General features: G+C 41.4%; 1 protein-coding gene across 7 annotated transcripts in view; it reads right to left on the bottom strand.

Moving 5' to 3' along the window:
• LOC134339478 (MHC class II regulatory factor RFX1-like) overlaps window positions 1-19,905 on the bottom strand; it is a 197,211-nt gene that overhangs the window by 35,209 nt on the left and 142,097 nt on the right. For 5 of the 7 annotated variants that reach the window (XM_063036020.1, XM_063036027.1, XM_063036026.1 and 2 more), the window contains 7 exons: window positions 19,283-19,464; window positions 18,141-18,260; window positions 9,031-9,167; window positions 6,039-6,157; window positions 4,672-4,781; window positions 4,260-4,411; window positions 3,698-3,795 (listed from right to left, as the gene is read on the bottom strand). In XM_063036020.1, the coding sequence (XP_062892090.1) occupies window positions 3,698-3,795; window positions 4,260-4,411; window positions 4,672-4,781; window positions 6,039-6,157; window positions 9,031-9,167; window positions 18,141-18,260; window positions 19,283-19,464 (918 nt within the window). The remainder of the gene's footprint in view (window positions 1-3,697; window positions 3,796-4,259; window positions 4,412-4,671; window positions 4,782-6,038; window positions 6,158-9,030; window positions 9,168-18,140; window positions 18,261-19,282; window positions 19,465-19,905) is intronic. The other 2 variants (XM_063036022.1, XM_063036028.1) reach the window with 1 other exon arrangement.

Raw genomic sequence — 19,905 nt, 5'->3', positions numbered from 1 at the left:
TCACCTGTACAACTGAGGGCTTCTGCAATTCGGGCCTCACCAGTACCCCAGCAGGCACACCCGACTCCTCCTTGTGGTTTTCCAGAGGATCTACCAAGATGGCCTCAGCCTCAAGAATTCCAGGAAATTTGGGGTTTCCCATCACTCTCGCTACTTCCCCAAGCCGTAACACATTTAAGAAACAGTTAGATAGGTTTTTACATAGTAAGGGAATTAAGGGGTTATGGGTAGTTGGTAGGTAGATGGAGCTGAGCAGGTAGATGGTAGGGAGATGGAGCTGAGTTTACGGACAGATCAGCCATGATCTTATTGAGTGGCGGGGCAGGCTCGATGGGTCAGATGGCCTACTCCTGCTCCTATTTCTTATGTTCTTATGTATGTAAAATGATTGGCTTTGACTGGGTGAACCACACAGTCCCTCAACTAAGCTCATTAATCCGGCCCAGTGCAACCATGCACTTCCTCGAAAACAGCTTGAATCACCGAGTGAACGGACAATGTCTTCAGAAAGCTCTCTCCACCTCTCTCTTTGCAGGCTCCTATTAGCTTCCTCACAATAGGAGTATTTATCCCCACAAGAATTGAAACTCCGCCCCTCTCAACAGGGTCTGGACAAACCAGCGCTAATGTATCTAGGACCTCAGCCACTCCCATATTTGCCTCCGAAAACTCCAGCTTCACTGACAATTAACCATCATTCGGATAATCACCCACACCACAACCCTAAATCTCTAGTGCACTGAGTGGCATCAATGGTAAATGAGTCAAATACAAACAGTACAGCAAAGTGACCTGTGATCCTGTGTCAAGTATGGCTCTAGCATAAATACCCTCTATCCGTCATGATACACTGGAGCCTGGCCCAACTAAGCCTTCAGGATTAGGGTTTTTTGCTTTAGGGTGTTCCTTGATATATTGCGGGAATTTGTTCCCCCCAAGACACCAGGCCATCCCCTCATTGGGTCTCTTTTAAGTTTTCCCAACGTCTCCCTCTGCTTAAGTACCTGGGGGCTCACTCTCCGAGGGGTTTCCTGTTGTTCACACTCCCGACTGTAGTGTCCCTCTTCACTAGTGTTATAACAGACAATACCAACCACTGCCCTTCTCGCGGGACCCCGGCTGCTAGCAGCTCTCTGCGTAGTCTGTCCCCTTAGGGGGTCTGCTTCCCTATCAGCTCCATCATACGGGGGGGGCGGGGGGCACACTCGCTGGTGTGGACACCTCAGTTCTCAACTCTGCCATGATCTTCTCTACCTCTCCCTGGGTGGGCTATCCATGGTCACTTCAATGCAGGGGACCACTACCAAGGACTGCACCCTCCTGACAGAGACCTCCCTCACCTCCGATGGATTCTCCTCCTCTCGTACTTCTCTGATCAGCTCAACAAATGGGGGGGGGGGGGGGGAGGCGCATCTTACCAGACAGTCAGAGACTCCAGGCGATCAGGTTTTGGGACTGGGTGCCTTTTGCTATTTGGTCCGTTCTTAACTGATCCACCTCAGCCGTCTGAATGGCCCCTCAACGCTGCAAACAACTTAGTTGCCTCTCCAGCTGAAATATGTAGGCAGCAAGCCTCTCCCCCTCCTCCTGACAAATGTTCTGAAATGCCATCATGAGCTCCATTGGGCTTCCTGTCGCACCAAACACCTTTTCTACTGCTTGCATGTAGGCCGCAGGCACGGCAAGGGGATTTTGTGCCTTTACAGCTCTCACTAAGTCAGCAGCCTGCCCTCTTAAACTTTCAACCAATCGCTGTCCTTTTACATCCTCAGAGCACAGCTGAGAGGTTCACTCTGCCCAAGTCTCATACTCCTCTTCCCCTTTAGAGGTGGGCTTCGTTCCTGAGAACAGGCGGAGCCTAGCATAGCTGGGACTTTGAAACTGGGTATTTTCCATTTATTCGTCAGGGAGGTAAGAGCAGCTACGAACGCAGAATTCTCACTCTTCGCTTGGGGGCTCATTAGATATTCTAAATCAGACCACTCCTTCCCCTCGCTCCACAGAAACGAGAGCACTCTGTCTTTGAACTTTCCGCCCCCAGCTACAGGAGACTCGACATGCGATTCGGCCCGCTCCCCTACACTCTCCTCTTCCTGGAAAGTATGGACAGCCCATGGCCCCCCTCTCCCAGGGCCCCAATAGTACTACGCAGTTCCACTGCTGTTACGTCTGCGGTAGTGTGGACTAAAACAAAATCTTTGCCCACCATTTTATCAAACCTCCATCCCACAATCGTAACTTGTCCTACAGCTTTAACAGTACTGCTCAACCCCGGCAGTATCCATAACCATGTACCATAATCACTTTACCGGACAATAGTTTAGCACAGACTTAACACACAACCCACTCAGGGCAATCACACAGCATCAAACGAAATTGATCCCGGACGATACCCCCACAATTGAAACACTCTGATTCCGTGGGCTGCATAAGTCTAAGGAAGACAATCTCCGGCCCCACCAAACGGGTGAGATTGAGGTGTGAGCCCACCCCAAAACCCACTGTTTGTGTGGATGCTGCATGATTTGTTACTCTGTTACAAATAAGTACCATGAAATAACAGACAGTAGACCGTATACAATTAAGTGATTTGGCTTTATAATTATTAATTTGACTACAGAGTTAGTAAAGAAAAAGCAAGAAAAGGAAAAGGGCCCATTTTAATGAAACAGTCTAATGTGCACAAGTTGGAGCTCACGGTTTCCTCTTTGCCGATCGTCCTTTGATCTCCCAGGGCTTTGTCGAATCATGGTCCTCCTCCGGGTCGAGTCCTATGACCTGTTCTCTCCGGTGACTTCTCCCTTTATCTCCCGCTGAACAATGGACCCAGCTCACCCCAGTGTCAGACACACACCACGAAAACACACTCCCTTCATTGGACGGCTCACATTCCAAAGTACCCGCTATCGCTAACTATAACCCAAACACTGCTTTCACAGAAAGACTATTACATTAGCAGTGAAACCTTTCCCAGGGTGTTACACTTGTATTAGTCAAACTTTATTCCATCCGCTCATTGGCGGAGAAAATGAAGGAGCTGTTCTTGCTGTGGATTGTGTTGCTACCTGTGCCAGAGAGGCATTGGAGGAGTCAATGTGCGGTCTAACAGCGAATGATATCTTTGTCGCTTTTCTTGTGACCAAAAGGTCCTGTTGGACATTGGTACTGTGGAATGCTGCAAATCTAATTCACTGATCTATTGGCGGACGGCAGAGGAGATATGTGACCTCAGTCGTGCCGAGAACAGCCTCAAGCCACAGTGCTGACTGATTACAGTCGTCCAAGAGAGAGGCATTGGAGTCGGTGCACTGTACTGGAAGCAGTATGGTGTGGCATCCAAGCTGGAGTCAGTGCTGCCCCTCCAGAATTTGCTCAACAGAAGACAAGCTGTATTGTGTTTGACTACAGACTGCTGCAACATTCATGGACTCAGGGTCTTGGAGCATATTTTATGTGTGACTGTATTCCACTGATATTTTATATGTCCTGTATGTGCCTTGTCCTGTGAGTGACTGTTGGTACTGTGTTTTGCACCTTGGCCCCAGAGTAACGTTGTTTCGATTGGCAGTATTCATGGATGGTTGAATGACAATTAAACTTGAATTTTTAAATAATAACACTGATGAGTGTTAGTAATTTCAACCACAGTTTCTTTTGCATAAAGTTACATAGGAGAGATCTCAGAAACCTGCCATACCTTCACACGAACCATTTCTTCAGGCACATTCATCATAGCATTGGTTAACCAACTTTCCAAACTTTTTGCAAAATTCCGAATTGCTTGAGTCAAGGCACCTGAAAATAAATTAATTTTAATTAAGAGTGGATAATCATTTCACTATGAACAGTAGCTACTGAATGCAAAATTCCAATGAGAATCCTAAATAAATATTCACAAATATTTACTAAATAAAATTCACAGCTACTGGGCAGGAGGAAGCCTCAAGCCCCACACCACCCGATTCAAGAACAACTACTTCCCTTCAACCATTTGTTTCTTGAATGAACTGACACAAACCTAATCACTACACTTTAGCAACACTATGACCACTTTGTACGAAAATGGACTTTATTTCTATTGTTCCAATTGTGCTCTTTCTTATAAAAATTGTTTTATTTATATTTATGTTTTTCTTGTGAACTTTGTGCTATGATGCTGTTTCAATTCAGTTTTTCATTGCACCTGTCATACTTGTACTTTTGCATATGACGATAAACACAAATTTGACAAATTATTTATCTTTCTTGAAAATACTCACTCGGGATAGGCCGTAAGACATCTGGGATAAGGATCTCCACAAGACCTTGGTAAAGCATGTTATCACAGTATTTCGTCCACTTCAGGGAGGGCTCATACTTACAAAGTACAACAAGGCATGATTTGGGGAGACGTTTCTCAGCTTCATCATGACTGCAAAAGAAGAGGGCAAAGACAGGTCATGCTACAGGGCAATTCTAATAATTACTCAACCTTTATTAGCTTTCCTTTTGATTTCAAAACATTAAAAGTTCTAAAAATCTGATTAAAAGTGCTTAACAGTTGGATTGTGAAGTGCTTATTTTTTCACGCCTGCCTAAAACAACACACCAACATCCTCCAGTCATTCACGCTGGCTCTTTTCGATCATTTCTAGAATTCCATACCCCCGAGGATTGTTCACTGTCACTCACACTGATAATGCTGAGCCATCACTAGACTGGGAAGAATTGTATCGCCAAAATGTCTTCCACAAGGTTTCAACTAATGTAAACTGTAGGTTTACCATCACATCCAATATTGCCTACAGAGATGGAAAGAGAGTATAAATTAAAAATGCTTATTATTTAATAAGTAATTTAGCTTGTAATGTGATTAACAAATACAAACACATTAATTTTAACTAGATCTATTACTTTCATTATTCACTCCAGTTCCATCAGCTTTATTCCACAGGTCCTGTGATTCAGTTCTGCACACACTCCACTTTTGTGGCTTTTATTCCCTGTGTTTACTCAAGACATACAAAATGCATCCCAATAACTTCTACCCAACCAGGCCATTGCAACTCTTCTGTGAATATATTTGCATGCATATTTTGTCTGCTGCTCTGGACCTGGGACTATTTCTAGTTTTACATTCTATTTATTTACTTCTTTGTTTTCTTTTTTTTATCCTTCCTATATCCTTCTCTTCTTTTCACACTCCCTTTTCCTTTCATTTCTCTCAGCCACTCTAATCATTTAAGTCTTTATTCCATAGTTTTACACTGCTCAACCTTCCTACTCAGCTGTTATTATCCGTGGCTTGGCATTCTCTAAGCTAAAGTTTCCCTGGCATTTTTTGTTGCATTTTCCAAGAAATGGATTCAATAATGCCTCCATCTCAGTGGCAATCCCTAGTGCTCTCACCAAACTCCCTGCCTAATATGCTTGCTGATTCCCAATCTTAATAATCTCCTTCATGGCTGACTTAAACTAACCACAGTTGACCAGTGGCTCAGTTATCACAGGCCTTTTAGCATCTCCCTCTAAAATAATTTTATTAAAAAAACATTCTGTGCCATCCAGAATATTACAGACTGAGTGGTATACGCTGGGTCCACACAGTCCACAGTATCTAAATGGTCATATATTGCACTACTTGTCTTGATGGTTCATTAAAAATACATCCCCATTGTTGATATTTAAACCATTCTTCACTTAACACACACCCAAGTAAAACAGCTAGTAAGCACTTGAAGGATGCTTGATAAACACATAACTAATAAAAAATGTTTATAGCATGTTCAAGTACAGGTTTACAAAGCTTTGTTACTCCATAGTATAAATCATTCAAACTTCATTTGGCTGCATATGTCAAAAGAGTTAGATGAAGGAGATTGGGATGAAGTTCAAACACAGGATAAACACTAGTGTGCTGGATATAGAATGAAATGAATGGATGGATAGACTGGACAGGTCTTCTCCCCAAAACAGAAGGGTATCATACAAACTTCAACTGTTAAGTTTGCTATACAAACTTGTGATATTAATTAGATGTATTACAAAAATAACAACACCTCACAGTGCTCCCGATAAAGGTGCTGGAAAGCTTTGATGTGTTCAATAGTGATACCATCTGGTAATGTCTTTCCCTGTAAGCCAATTTCAACAAACTCTGGTAGAGCCCGAGAGGCATCTGTAAAACATTACACAATGAAGAATGTGAAAACAAGGTAGACTACTTACTATCAAATTACCAAGCACTAAAATAAGAAACTAAATGTTTCTTGGACATTGGGATGCAAATGTTAATTTTACAGTTCTGTGGTTGCATATTTGTGTTCTAGTAATAGAACATGTCAATTTCAAATCCACAAATTCAGTAGATATTTTAATTCAGTTAGGTGAAACATCTAATTGGAAAGGAATATAAAGAATTTGTATGAACTATAAATCTGTTGCATTGTTTTCTGTCACTTACAGAATGGATTCAGGTTACGTCCACACTAGACCAGATAAATCTGTAACCCGAGCTTTTTCTCTTCATTTTGACCCTCCATCCACACTGAAACGGCATTTTCCTCCCCTGAAAACGGAGATTTTCAGAAACACTCTCCAGAGTGAATAAATCTGAAAACACCTAATATCTGGCGTAGTGTGTACAGGGTATTTTTAAAACCGCTGTCATGACGTGCGGGAACAAACGGTAGCGGCAGTGCAGCATTTCATTGTTTTCTTGAACGCAACCTCCAACACAATAATATCTGACAAATAGATGTGTAACAGCCTAATGTAACATTGTATGGAAATACAAGAGAACACTGATGCAAACATGTTTTATACATTTAAGAAGGTGCTTTATTAATGTAGTGCTGGTGCAAACATTCAATAGATGCAATTGTCACTTTTGCCCAGTAACTCGTTTTATTGCACATGTTAAATACAGCAAAATAATACACAAAGACATGGCAAAAGTAAAGGCAAACAAATGAGGTAACAGCAAATTTCACTTTTGCCCAGTAACAAGCCTTATTGCATTTAGTTGTAGCTGTCGTCCCTTTCATCAGTGAAGAGACTGTGGCTGTAGGAAACGTTTCTGGACAAACGCGCACCAAGTCTTTCGTTTGGCAATTTCCTTTTAAGTTTTTCTAGTCTGTAACTGGACAAACGCACACCTAGTATACCGTTTCCTCTTCGCTTGTTTTCTGTGTGTCCTGCGCATGCCCAGTAGGAGGAGATTTGCCCAAATATCTGTTTTAATGTGGACAGAGGTTATTTTTAAAAACGTCTAGTGTGGACGCCTCTCGTTTATACGCAAAATTGTCGTTTTCAAAATTATCCGGTCTAGTGTGGACGTAGCCTCAGTTGAAATCATGGAGGTGATAAATAACAATGACATTGTGGAACTTAGAAGTTGGATGCAACTTTATGAAATTCATTTAGATCTAAAGGAAAAACATTGACAATGCTGATTCAAAAACTAGAAAGCAAAAATTCCCTTTTTTTTTACAGCTGCACAGACCGACCATTGCATTGAGCAGGAAAACTGAAAATTGAAAATACACATAATTCTGATTTTATTTATTAATTGAAGGGTATACTAATGTACAGTACAATAAAGAAAACTTTTCACGTTTGCGTTCAGCAGGGTGGCGATTTATTAACAATGATGATTTACCAACTTCCATTCTGTGTTTATTGTTCAATTTGTAACAGTACTGCAACCTGGAACACTGAGAATGTAAATATGTTGAAGCTCTAAAATGTTTCAAAGTAAAGGTTGTGATACATTTATTATTTAGAAAATTTATGGATTATATTAATTAATACTTAATTAATTAAAGGGCATTGCACAATAATGTTGCATAATTTAAAAATTATATTAGCATTATATAAAAGAAAATTCCAGTTGTGCACCAACAAAGGCCATGTGGCGGGAGCATTTCAGTTACTGCATGGCCAGGCACCTGTGCAGCTTAGTAGGAAGAGTGGTCCTGCTTTCCTAAGGTGTGCAGTGAGGCTTATCTAAAATAATTGATAATTTGATTACCAGAACAGATTAGTAAGGGGACAGTTAATTTACAATAAAGATAATCATTAAAGCATTTTACTCAGTACTCTCTCATATTCTTTCAATCTGATGATCCCACACTAAATCCCGTACTTCTGTGTGTCATCCCTCTTCAATTTCCTCCCACATTCCAAAGATGTACAGGCAGGGTTAGTGAGTTGTGAGCATGCTATTTTGGCACCAGAAGCATGATGACACTTGAGGATTGCCCACAGCACTATCCTTGGACTGTGTTGATCATTGACTCAAAACGACACATTTCACTGTATGTTTGATGTACAGTACATGTGACAAATGAAGCTCTTATTGTGATCCTCTCTATTATTAGTGCTGGATCCTCATACTACAAAGTCGTTTTCTGCTTTCCTTGTTCCATTGTTATATTCTAGATTTTCACCTCAAACAGGGTTCATGGGTACATGAAGTGATTTTTAGCAATTTGTACTTCACTAAAGTTCATCAAAACTACCTCAAATACTCCATTCTTCATTTCCACAGCTACTTGCTCACATATGGAGCATTTCCTATGAAGCTCAAACATCTGAACAACATTTATATAGATTTCGATTTAGAGATACATACGTGAACAATTAACTTTCTAACCCATAGCTCTTTGGGGTGTGGGAGGAAACCAAAGCACTATAGTAAACACGTGTTCATTGGGGAGAACGTACAAACTCCTTATGACAGTGGTGGGAATTAAACCCCAGTGACCGCACTATAATAGCATTAAGCTAACCATGGTGCTACCGTGCCATCCACAATGTGTTCTAACACATGTTCGAATTGTGTGGAGAATGGAATATTACAACATATAACATCCAATATCCAACATCCAGTTAGGAAGTGAAATGGACAAAAGATTTTTATTTTACTGATGAGGTGAACATAAGAGAAATCGTTATTATTTTACCACTTACAACTATCATAGAACTGCAATCGAAATTCTCTATATTTGAACCTGCTACAAAGGATATGAAACAAATCCAGTAACTCACCCAAGAACTGTTGATACTGTTGCACCTGAGCACTGATATCTGACAGGCCACTAGCCTGCTGTTGTCCAACTCCCATACCATTTGTCATCCCTTCCACCTTCTGGATTGGCTTGAGTCTGTAACATGGAGAAAACGGACTGAAATACAGTCCATTCCTTTATGGTCAAAGTAGCATTTTCAAAAAAAAAAGTGAAATATAGATCACAACTTTTTATTAAATCCCCAGGGTTGACATTTGATCTCCAAAGTGTTATGCGAAATAATTAATGTTCCAAAAGGGACATTCCACTTCACATGATCTCCCACATGATCTTCTGATGGAATAGTGATTTGGAAGTAAACATCTAACCTAGCCTGACAGCATTATAATTGCCATCTACTGCTTCTCAGCTCATTTTGTCAGCTTGACCATGTTTAAAACAGCAGTGACAAACTTCAGGATGGCATGATGCCCAACATACTACTTACATAATTAATCAAGACATTTGGAATTTTTCATTCATGATTGATATGATGCAGCAAGTGTCAGTCTCCAAGATTTGATACTGGGGTGTCAGCTTTACACTATATGAATGATTTGGCTAAAGGAAGAGAATGTAATTTATGTAAGGACACACAACAAGTTGCCTGGGTAAGAGTATAAAGTTGCCAAGGGACAAAGGCAGGATTAGCAAATGGCAAAATAACATAGGGAATTGTGAAATCATTTTCAATGGATCAGAGAAAGACAAGTTTTTGGTTCTAAATCCTGGAATTCCAGCCCACTTTGAGAGTACTTTCACCATAAGAACAGCAATAGCTCAGGGCAGCAGCTCACGGCACTTTCTCAAGAGCAGTTAACGATGGGAAACAAATGTTCGTCCTGGCTGTGATGCATGGATCCCAAAAATGAATTTTAAAAACCCTATGACAAAGAAATAAGCAGCAATGATGAAATAGAGATATTTAGGGTCCATGCAGATAAATCACATAGTTGTGCAGCAATGTAATCAAAGGAAACTAGAAAGTTGACCATTAGATAAAGCAAATTAAAACTTAGACTTCTGTTTCGCAATCAGATCTTATGGGGTCAGATCTTATATGGGGTTCTACATTTCACAGAAACACCCAATGTCAGGAAAAGCAAGTAGAGCATAATGCCAGGACTTTAATTAAGAATAAGTTACCATGAACTTCATCCTGGGAAAGGATTCGCTGCTAATACAATGCTCTTTCTATGGAAGCAGTGTTTGGGTTATGGTTAGAGATAGCAGGTGCTTTGGAATGTGAGCTGTCCAATGAAGGGAGTGTGTTTTCGTGTTGTGTGTCTGACACCAGGATGAGCTGGGTCCTTCGTTCGACGGGAGATAAAGGGAGAAGAGGTCGTAGGACTCAACCAGGAGCAGGGCCATGATTCAACGAAGCCAAGAGAGTTCGAAGGACGATCGGCAAAGGAGAAACCGTGAGCTCCAGCTTGTGCACATTAGACTGTTTCATTAAAATGGCTCCTTTTCCTTTTCTTCCTTTTTCTTTACTAACTCTGTAGTCAAATAAATAATTATAAAGCCAAATCGTTTAATTGTATACGGTGTACTGTCTGTTATTTCATGGTACTTATTTGTAACGGGGTAACAAATCATGCAGCATCCACACAAACAGTGGGTTTCGGAGTGGGCTCACACCTCAATCTCACACATTTGGTGGGGCCGGAGATTGTCTTCCTTAGACTTATGCAGCCCACGGAATCAGAGTGTTTCAATTGTGGGGGTATCGTCTGGGATCGATTTCATTTGATGCTGTGTGACTGTCCTGAGCATTGATCCAGTGGGTTGTGTGTTAAGTCTGTGCTAAACTGTTGTCGGGTAAAGTGATTATGGTACATGGTTATGTATGCTGCTGGAGTTGAGCCGTGGTGCGAATTCATGGGGTTACTGGTAACGAATGCGTGCGTGTTGAGTGGGGTAAATGTTAAAATCCCTGATGAACTATTAATTTGAATTTTAAGTACTGTTAAAGCAGTAGGAAAAGTTATGATTGTGGGTTGGAGGTTTGATAAAGTGGCAGGCAAAGACTTTGTTTTAGTCCAGACTAGCATTGATGTAATGGCAGTGAAACTGCCTGGTTCTACTGGGGCCCCTGGAGAGGGGGGCCTGTAGGCTGTCCATACTTTCCAGGAGGAGGAGAGTGTAGGGGAACGGGCTGAATCGCAAGTCGAGTCTCCCGTAGCTGGGGTGGAGACTTCAAGACACGGTGCTCTCGTTTCTGCGGAGCGAGGGGAAGGAGTGGTCTGATGTGGAATGTCTAATGAGTCCCCCAGCGAGGAGTGAGAATTCTGAGTTGGTAGTGGCCCTTACCTCCCTGGCGAATAAATGAAAAAAATACCTAAGTTCAAAGTCCCAGCTATCGCAGGCTCCGCCTGTTCTCAGGAACAAAGCCCACCCTAAAGGGGAAGAGGAGTATGAGACTTGGGCGGAGCTGTCCTCTCTGTTGTTAGATGAGTGGCAGTGCTCTGATGATGTAAAACAAAAGCGATTGGTTGAAAGTTTGACAGTGCGGGCTCCTTGACCTGGCGTGTATGGATTTCCTGTCAATAGAGCCAGATGCCAGCAACATGGCAAATGTCTTAGTCAGCACGGATTACTACACCAGATGTGCGCAAGCTTTCCCTACCAAGTATCAGAGGGTGTCCACGGTGGCCAAAGTATTATGGGAGAAGTATTTCATTTATTACAGCCTCCCCAGGGGGATATATAGTGATCAGGGATGGGATTTCGAGAGTGGGCTTATACATGAGTTACTGAGCAGGCTTGGAGTCAAGAACTACGCCTTATCACCTGCAGCTTGATCCCCAGCCCGAGAGTTTTAATCAGACCTTGCTGGACATGCTCAAGCTTTGGAAATCAGTAAGGAGAACAAGTGTAGTCAACATATTGGACATCTGCTCCACTGCTACAACTGTACATGAAATGAAGTTACCGGGTACTCGCCATATTATCTGATGTTTGAATGTGAGGCGAGGTTGCCCATCGACCTTTGTTTTGGGACTGGCGAGGAAGACCTACCACCAAAGACTTATCTGAAGTATGTGTCTGATATGAGAAGGGAGCTGAACATTATGAATTAGCTGAGATCATGGCTGCCAAGCAGAGTCAAGGAGGTATGATCAAAATGTTAGGTTCTCCCAACTCATGCCAGGAGACTGAGTCCTCATAAGGAATCTGAGGCTACCTGGGCAGCTATGCCCTATGTAGTGGAGAGTCAGATGTCAAATGTACCAGTATTCCGGGTGAAACCAGAGGATGGAAATGGGCCTGTCAACATTCTCCATCAGAACCACGTTCTGCTTCTGGGACAAGAGGTGTGGGTTGACCCAGAACCTACTCCTAGTAAGAGGACTCTGCGGCGACACGGAGCAACTGAAGGACCAACAGCAGGAGAGATTAGACCGGCCCCTGCTCCTGAATGGGATTCGGACTCAGAGGATGAGGAAATGGGGGTGTGGTATATGCTGCCTTTTGCTAACTCACCACTGATTGAGGAAGATATTCTCAACCCTTCTCATGCTGCATCAGGTGAAATCAGAGGATCTATCTGTGGACAAGACTGGGTTTCAATAGAACCATGAAAGGGATGAAGTGGGGCTCAGTCAAGTGGCAGAGGGCACGAGTGATAGGCCCGGGGAGGCCTTGCCATGTAGATCAGAAGTATCCCAAGGAGTGTCTGAACCTGAAGAAGTAGATGACGGGGTAAGGAGGTCTCAAAGAATCAGAAGACCACCAGATAGGCTGGCCTATATAGCATCAGGGAACAGAGTGCGGCACCTATCACCTTCGTGAGCTATGTCACTGCCATTTACACCTGGGTTAGACTTTCTGCTTTGTATGAAAGGGTGACAAATTATCTCAATGTCATGAAGACATGACTAATTTTGGTGGGGTAGCACTCTGGGAAAAGTTTCACTGCTAATGCAATGGTCTTTCTGTAGAAGCAGTGTTTGGGTTATGGTCAGAGATAAGGGGTGCTTTGGAATGTGAGCCATCCAATGAAGGGAGTGTGTTTTTGTGTTGTGTGCCTGAGACCGGCGTGAGCTGGGTCCATTGTTCGGTGGGAGATAAAGGGAGAAGACATCGCAGGACTCGACCCAGAACGGGGCCATGATTCGACGAAGCCTTGGAAGATTAAAGGAGGATCGGTGAAGGGGGAATCCTGATCTCCAACGTGTGCACATTTGACTGTTTCATTAAAATGAGCCCTTTTCTTTTTTTGCTTTTTCTTTACTAACCTTGTAGTCAAATTAAGAATTATAAAGGCAATTCCTTGAATTTAATTGAATTGACTTTGTTTCTTACATCCTTCACATACGTGAGGAGTAAAAATCTTTACGTTACATCTCCATCTAAATGTGCAATGTGCAATCATAGTAAGTTATAATAAGTTATAATAAGTAGAACAGTCAGTGTAATATAGAGTACACTCAAATCAGCGTGAGTTCATCAGTCTGATGGCTCAGTGGAAGAAGCTGTCCCGAAGCCTGTTTGTCCTGGCTTTTATGCTGCGGTACCATTTCCCGGATGGTAAGAGCTGGAATAGATTGTGGTTGGGATGACTTGGGACCCCAATGTTCCTACGGGCCCATTTTACACACCTGTCCTTGTAAATGTCCTGAATCATGGGATTGTATGTGGTGTACAATCTGTTATTTCGTGGTACTTATTTGTAACAGGGTAACAAAACATGCAGCATCCACACAAACAAGGGGTTTTGGAGTGGGCTCAGCACTCAATCTCACACATTTGCAGCCAACAGAACCAGAGTGTTTCACATGGTTTGCCTTTTAAAGTAGCTGAAGGCTGACTGAACTGAGATGTCTTAAAGTGATAAAGAAATTTGTCAAAGTAGAAATTCTGTTTTTGTTGGTCTACCATTAGTAGGAGAAAAAAAATGATGTCATCTATAATGAAGCAAGTAAGAATAGATATTTTAAATAGAATAGCTGAACTGAAAAGTGTTGACAGGGATTTATGAAAGAAAAAATGTTTATCTAATTTACTAGAATTTTTCAAGTATCCAAACAAGAGAATAGATAAAAGGAAACCAATAAATGCCATGTAGTTAGATTTTCAAAAACCTTTCATAAAGATCTCACTGGAATTTGTTCAATGAGGTTAAAACACATAACATTACAATGGACAGAAAACTGGTTAACAGACAGAAAACTAACAGTGGGAATAAACATGCCTTTAAAAAATCAAAAAAAAACAAAACTGGGGATGCTGGAAATCTGAAAAGAAATAAACACAACAAAAAGTGCAGGAGGGCAGAGATCCTCTCATCAGAACTGGGGGAAAAAAGTAAAACAAAGGTCCTCTTCCCCAGTTCTGTCAAAGGATCTTCCATTTGAAAAAGCAACTCCATTCCTCTTTCCAGTGATGCTGAGTGCTAACTGCAAATGGGTTATAAACAGATCTCTATAACGTTGGCAGGCTGTGATGAGCAGATACTGCAAAAATTTGTACCTAAGTATGCCTTTAGATAGGGAGGAGGATTAGTGTGGCTTCAAAAGGATATAGACAAGTTAAGTGAACGGGCAAGTGAGATCAAATATACTGTAGAAAAGTGAGATTTCAGTGTGCAGAATAGTAAATAACAGTATTTTTTAAATGATGAAGGACTGGGAAATGCTGGTTTACAAAGCGATGTAAATATATTTATTCACAAGTCACTTAAGGTTACCATGCAGATCAAGCAAGAAATTAGAAAGCAAATGGTTCACTTGTCTTCACAATCAGGAGTAAAGAGGTCTTATTGCAAATATCTAAGGCCTTGATGAGACTGTAGCTGTAGTCTCCTTACCTAAACTAAGGATATGTTTTCCATAAAGTGAAGATTCACTGGTTTGCTTCTTGGGAAAGTTGGTTTGTCATACAAGGAATACAATACTTGCCTGTATTCTCTAGCTTTAGATGAATGAGAGGATATCTGCTAGGCCTGTGTTCTGAAGAGTATAGATGAATGAAACAAATTGGAGAAGAAAGTCCTTCACTTAGTTAGCAATGAGTCTTGATGATTCTCAACCGTAGAGGGCTGTGGTGGCATAGTTATTGAGTTCATTATAACACGGAATTTCTGAATATTAAGGGACTCGAGATGGTGCCAGAAAAAAGGAACTGAGGTAAAGATCAGCCATGATCTTGATAAATCATACAACACACTTGAAAGGCCAGATGACCTACCCCTATTTCTTATGCTGTTATAATGGAAGAATCTAGAACACAACATTAACCTTAACTTTAGAAACTTCAGACTGAGAAGAAAAATATTGTTTATTCTTTAAAAAAAGTGGAATTTCCACCATAAAAAGATGAGCGAATTGTAATTTTTAACCTAATTTTTTTTTGTTAAGCAAGAGTACAAATGCATTATAAACAGTGTTAAGTAAATGCTTAAAAAGGATAGAAATAAACACGAGAATTTCTGCAGATGCTGGAAGTCCAAAGCAAAACAAAATGCTGAAGGAAATCAGTAGCATCCATGGAAATGAATAAGTAGTTGATGTTTCAGGCCAAGACCCTTCTTCAGAACTGGAAAGGAAGGAGAAGATGCCACAATAAAAAGGTGGGGGTACAGGAAGGATGATAGCTAGAAGGTGATAGGTGAAGCCACGTGGGCTGGAGAGGAAGGAATATGAAAGGAGAGAAGAGTGGACCATATCGAGAAAGGGAAAGAGGAGGGAACATAGGAGGAAGTGATTGGCAGGTGAGAAGAGGTAAAGGGCCAGAGTGGGGAATAGAGAAGAGGGGAGGGGGAGAGAATTTTTTTTACTAGAAGGAGATATCGATGCTCATGCCATTAGGTTGGAGGCTACTCAGACGGAATACAAGGTGTTGCTCGACCACCCTGACGGTGGCCTCATCACAGCAGTAGAGAAGGCCATGGACTGACATGTCAGAACGGGAATGTGAATCAGAACTAAAATGTTTGACTATCGGGAAGTTCTGCTTTTGGTAGATGGAGTGGAGGTACTCGAAGAAGTGGTCTATCATCTTTCAACAGTTCTCACCAATATAGAAGAGGTGAACCTGGGAGCACCGGACACAATAGACGACCCCAGCAGATGCGCAAGTGAAGTGTTGCCTCCTCTCCAAGGATTCTTTGTGGCCTGAATGGGGGTGAGGGCGGGGATGAATGGGCAGGTGAAGCACTTTGGGCGATTACAAAGATAAGTGCCATCAGGGAGATTAGTCGGGTTAGACCAATGGACAGGGGATTCATGGAGGGAGTGTTCCTTGCAGAAAGCAGAGAAAAGAGGAAGGTAAAGATATGCTTGCTGGTAGGATCCTTTTTGAGATGGCAGAAGTTAGGGAGAATGATATGCCGGATGTGGAGGCTCCTAGGGAGGTAAGTAAGGACAAGAGTAACTATGACTGTTAAGGCGGTGGGAGATGGGCTGAGCATAGACATTCAGGAAATGAGGGAGATGTGGATGAGGGCAGTATCAATGGAAACCCCATTATTTGAAGGAGGAGGACATCTCTGATATCCTGGAAAGGGAAGCTGCATCCTGGGAACAGATAGGAGATGAAGGAACTGAGAAAGGTGAATAACATTTTTAACAGAAACAGGGTGGTCAAGATAACTGTTGGAATCAGTAGGTTTATAAAATATGTTCACCGACAGTTTGTCACCAGAGATGGAGACAGAGAGATGAAGAAAGGGGAGGGAGGTGTCAGAAATGGACCACGTGAATTTAAGAACAAGGTACAAGTTGGAGGCGAAGCTGATGAAATTCACGAGTTCACCATGGGTGCATGAAGCAGCACTGTTGAAGTTGTCAATGTAGCGAGGGAAGAGTTGTGGAGTATTACCGGGAAAGGCTTGGAACATGGACTGTTCTACGTAGCCAACGAAAAAGCAGGCATTGCTGGGGCACACGTGGGTGTCCATGCTACTCTTTGAGTCTGGAGAAAGTGGGAGGAGGGGAAAGAAAAATTGTTGAGGGTGAGGGCCAGTTGTGCCAGACGGAGGAGGGTGGTGGTGGAGGGGAACTTATATTGGGAAAGAAGCAGAGAGCTTTAAGACCTTTTTTGATGGCAGATAGTAATGTATAGGGACTAGACATCCATGGTGAAAATGAGACGGTCAGGGCCAGGGAATTGAAAGTTAGTGAGGAGATCGAGAGCATGAGATATGTCATGGATGTATGTGGGAAGGATAGCATGGAGTCAAGGCATGAGGACAAGAGTTCAATGGGGCAGGAGCAGGCAGAGACAATGGGTCTACATGGACAATCAGGTTTGTGGGTCTTGGATAGGAGGTAGAAGTGAGCAGTGCAGGGCAAGAGAACTTTGAATCTGGTGGCAGTGAATGAGAGTTCTCCAGAGTTGATGAGGTTAATGATGGTGTTGAAGACAGTTTTCTGATGATCTGGAGTGGGTTCCTCTTCAAGAGGTAGGTATGAGGGGGTGTCTAAGGGCTGCCGCCTGGCCTCAGCAAGGTAGAAGTCAGTCTGCCACACTACAGCAGCACCCGCTTTGTCTGCAGGTTTGATGGTAAGGTTGGGATTGGTGCAGAGAGAGTACAGGACAGGACATTCAGAGAGGGTACGGTTTGAGGAGGAGAGAGGAGTGCTGAAGTCAAAAAGATAGAAAAGTCAAGATCTAATTGAACAATGTGAGGAGCTGAACTACTATTCTTTAGCAAGATCCAACAAATATACTGATAAGTAGGAAATGTCACAGAGCATTTATTGGATTGGAATAGTCCTTTGGAGGAAAATTACAGTCAAGTAATGTATCCTTGACAAATTAATTCATGATCCTTCATTCGTATTCAATAAAAATCATCCAAGGCAAATCTCACTAAATACAAAAACTGGAAGGTAATATACTTGATGTTACTTTATCTTCCTTCTCATTAACTAACATCTAAGAAAGCAAGGTATTTGTGAATAGACAAAAACAGTATTGGAACCACAATCTTCATTTTAGAAATGAGCTGTCCACAGTTTACTCAGATCATGGAAATAGATTTCTTTTAAAGTATATACTGTATTTCTACAATCTGAATAAACTGTAGATTCAATATTGATGCATAATCACCAGCAAAATGGATTCCTTGTCTTACCCACTCACCTCTGCTTCTGCGTGAATGGTTGTTGCCTTATGGCTAAGTGCTGTTGATCCTCTATCAGTCGAATTAATGGTGAGTTTGCTTTAATGCGAAGCCCATAATAATGATACTTCGAATTTCCCCTACAAATGAAGAAGATCATTGATGTGAAGTAACATGTTAGAAAATGCAAACAAGGACCTGGATGATGAATCATGGTCATATCACACCTCACATTATTTAACAAGACTGTGTTGCTCAGTTCTGTTTATGGTGAATGGGCCACAATGCACAGAGAACATAGCAGTGATATGAATATGTGTAACATATATGTGTGACGATCATCAGCATATTAATATTTTGCAAATAATGGTGACTACTGGAAGTCGGATCTGAATAGCAGGTAAAAAAGTTGCATGTGGCATCAAGGGCTCCACGTATGAAATTTCTGACTGTTCTCCAAAAGAATTACTTTATTTTCTTGAACCTGCAAACACAACCTTACAATTCAGTTAGCTGGTAGATAGGGATGGACAAATACCAACCTTCACAACAATGTCAGTGTTTCAAGAACAAATTTTAAATTATAGGAGATGCACATTACTCAAAGGCAAAACAAAACATGTCCTTAGGGTATTGTTATTTCTAGTCCATCATATTCATGTCTACATTCCTGTGATCAAATTCACAATAATAAATAAATCTTTCCAAATGATATGACCTTCAAACAGTCCAAGTATTCCAAGATGATCCATGGTGTTTGATTACACACAGTCTGATACCTCTCCGAGAAAGCAAACCATAACCATTCTGATAATTCCAGATGGAGTCAAGGAAAATAAATAAATAAAAATTCTATTCTATTCCTCATTTTCTCAATTTTATAACTATTTCTTTTATGTTGCCCTTTTCAATTTTTTCTTGCATTATTATTGCAATTGTTAATTTTTTAAAATTACTTCAATTCTGCTCCTTTGTTATTTCACCACCATATTCAGTACTAAATGTATTAAACTTTATAAAAATAAGATGCTGACTAAGCTAAAGTCAGTTCATCTTTATCAGTGTCCATAGATCATTATCAGTAACCCATTTTAAAAATATTTCAGTCTGCAATTCTGGGCTGGGTTGAACACTCTGTGAAAGTGATAAAGCAAGAGCTAACCTTGTGCCAAGTCTCCGGGTCCGGAGTCCCATGAATACTGATCGTATCAGTTTGCCAAATGAGGCCGCATTCACTGGCTCTAGTTTCTGCTCCTGACAGTGTAGAAGGTAGTGACAGTACAAAGTGCTTCGGGGCAAGCTCACTCCTTCTGCTGTTTCATAGTTATCCAACAACCACTGAACCTGCGCAATAAAACAAGAAGAATGCATTTTCATAATTTCTTCCTTGCAATATTATTTTATTGCAAAGTTAAATTTAATATATATTTGATTTGCCAGAAACATTTTGGGACTGCAGGTGAAAAAGTCTATTGAACAGTACAGTCGTAAATTTATGTTAACATTCAAAGTCCACAGAAGAGAAATTAAAAACAACCATTCATGCATGAAAAATATTTTTCAGTGTTACAAAGAGTGTGGCATGCCACCAGCAATTTAAATAACTAATTGATCTGTTGTCACATTGCTAATGGATAAGAAAATGAATTGAGATAGATTTTTGAACTACTGACTGGGTACAACTCTGACATTGCAGATCAGTTGGTATTGCAAGACCTTTTGTTTTATTAATTCTGCCGGAAATAAAAATTGCTTAGCTTCTAAAACAAAAGGCTAAACCATAAT

The sequence above is a fragment of the Mobula hypostoma genome, chromosome 29, assembly GCF_963921235.1.
Source record: "Mobula hypostoma chromosome 29, sMobHyp1.1, whole genome shotgun sequence".
Taxonomy (NCBI): domain Eukaryota; kingdom Metazoa; phylum Chordata; class Chondrichthyes; order Myliobatiformes; family Myliobatidae; genus Mobula; species Mobula hypostoma.
The sequence above is the reverse complement of the archived record's forward strand: the minus strand, read 5'-3'. Positions and strand labels throughout refer to the sequence as shown.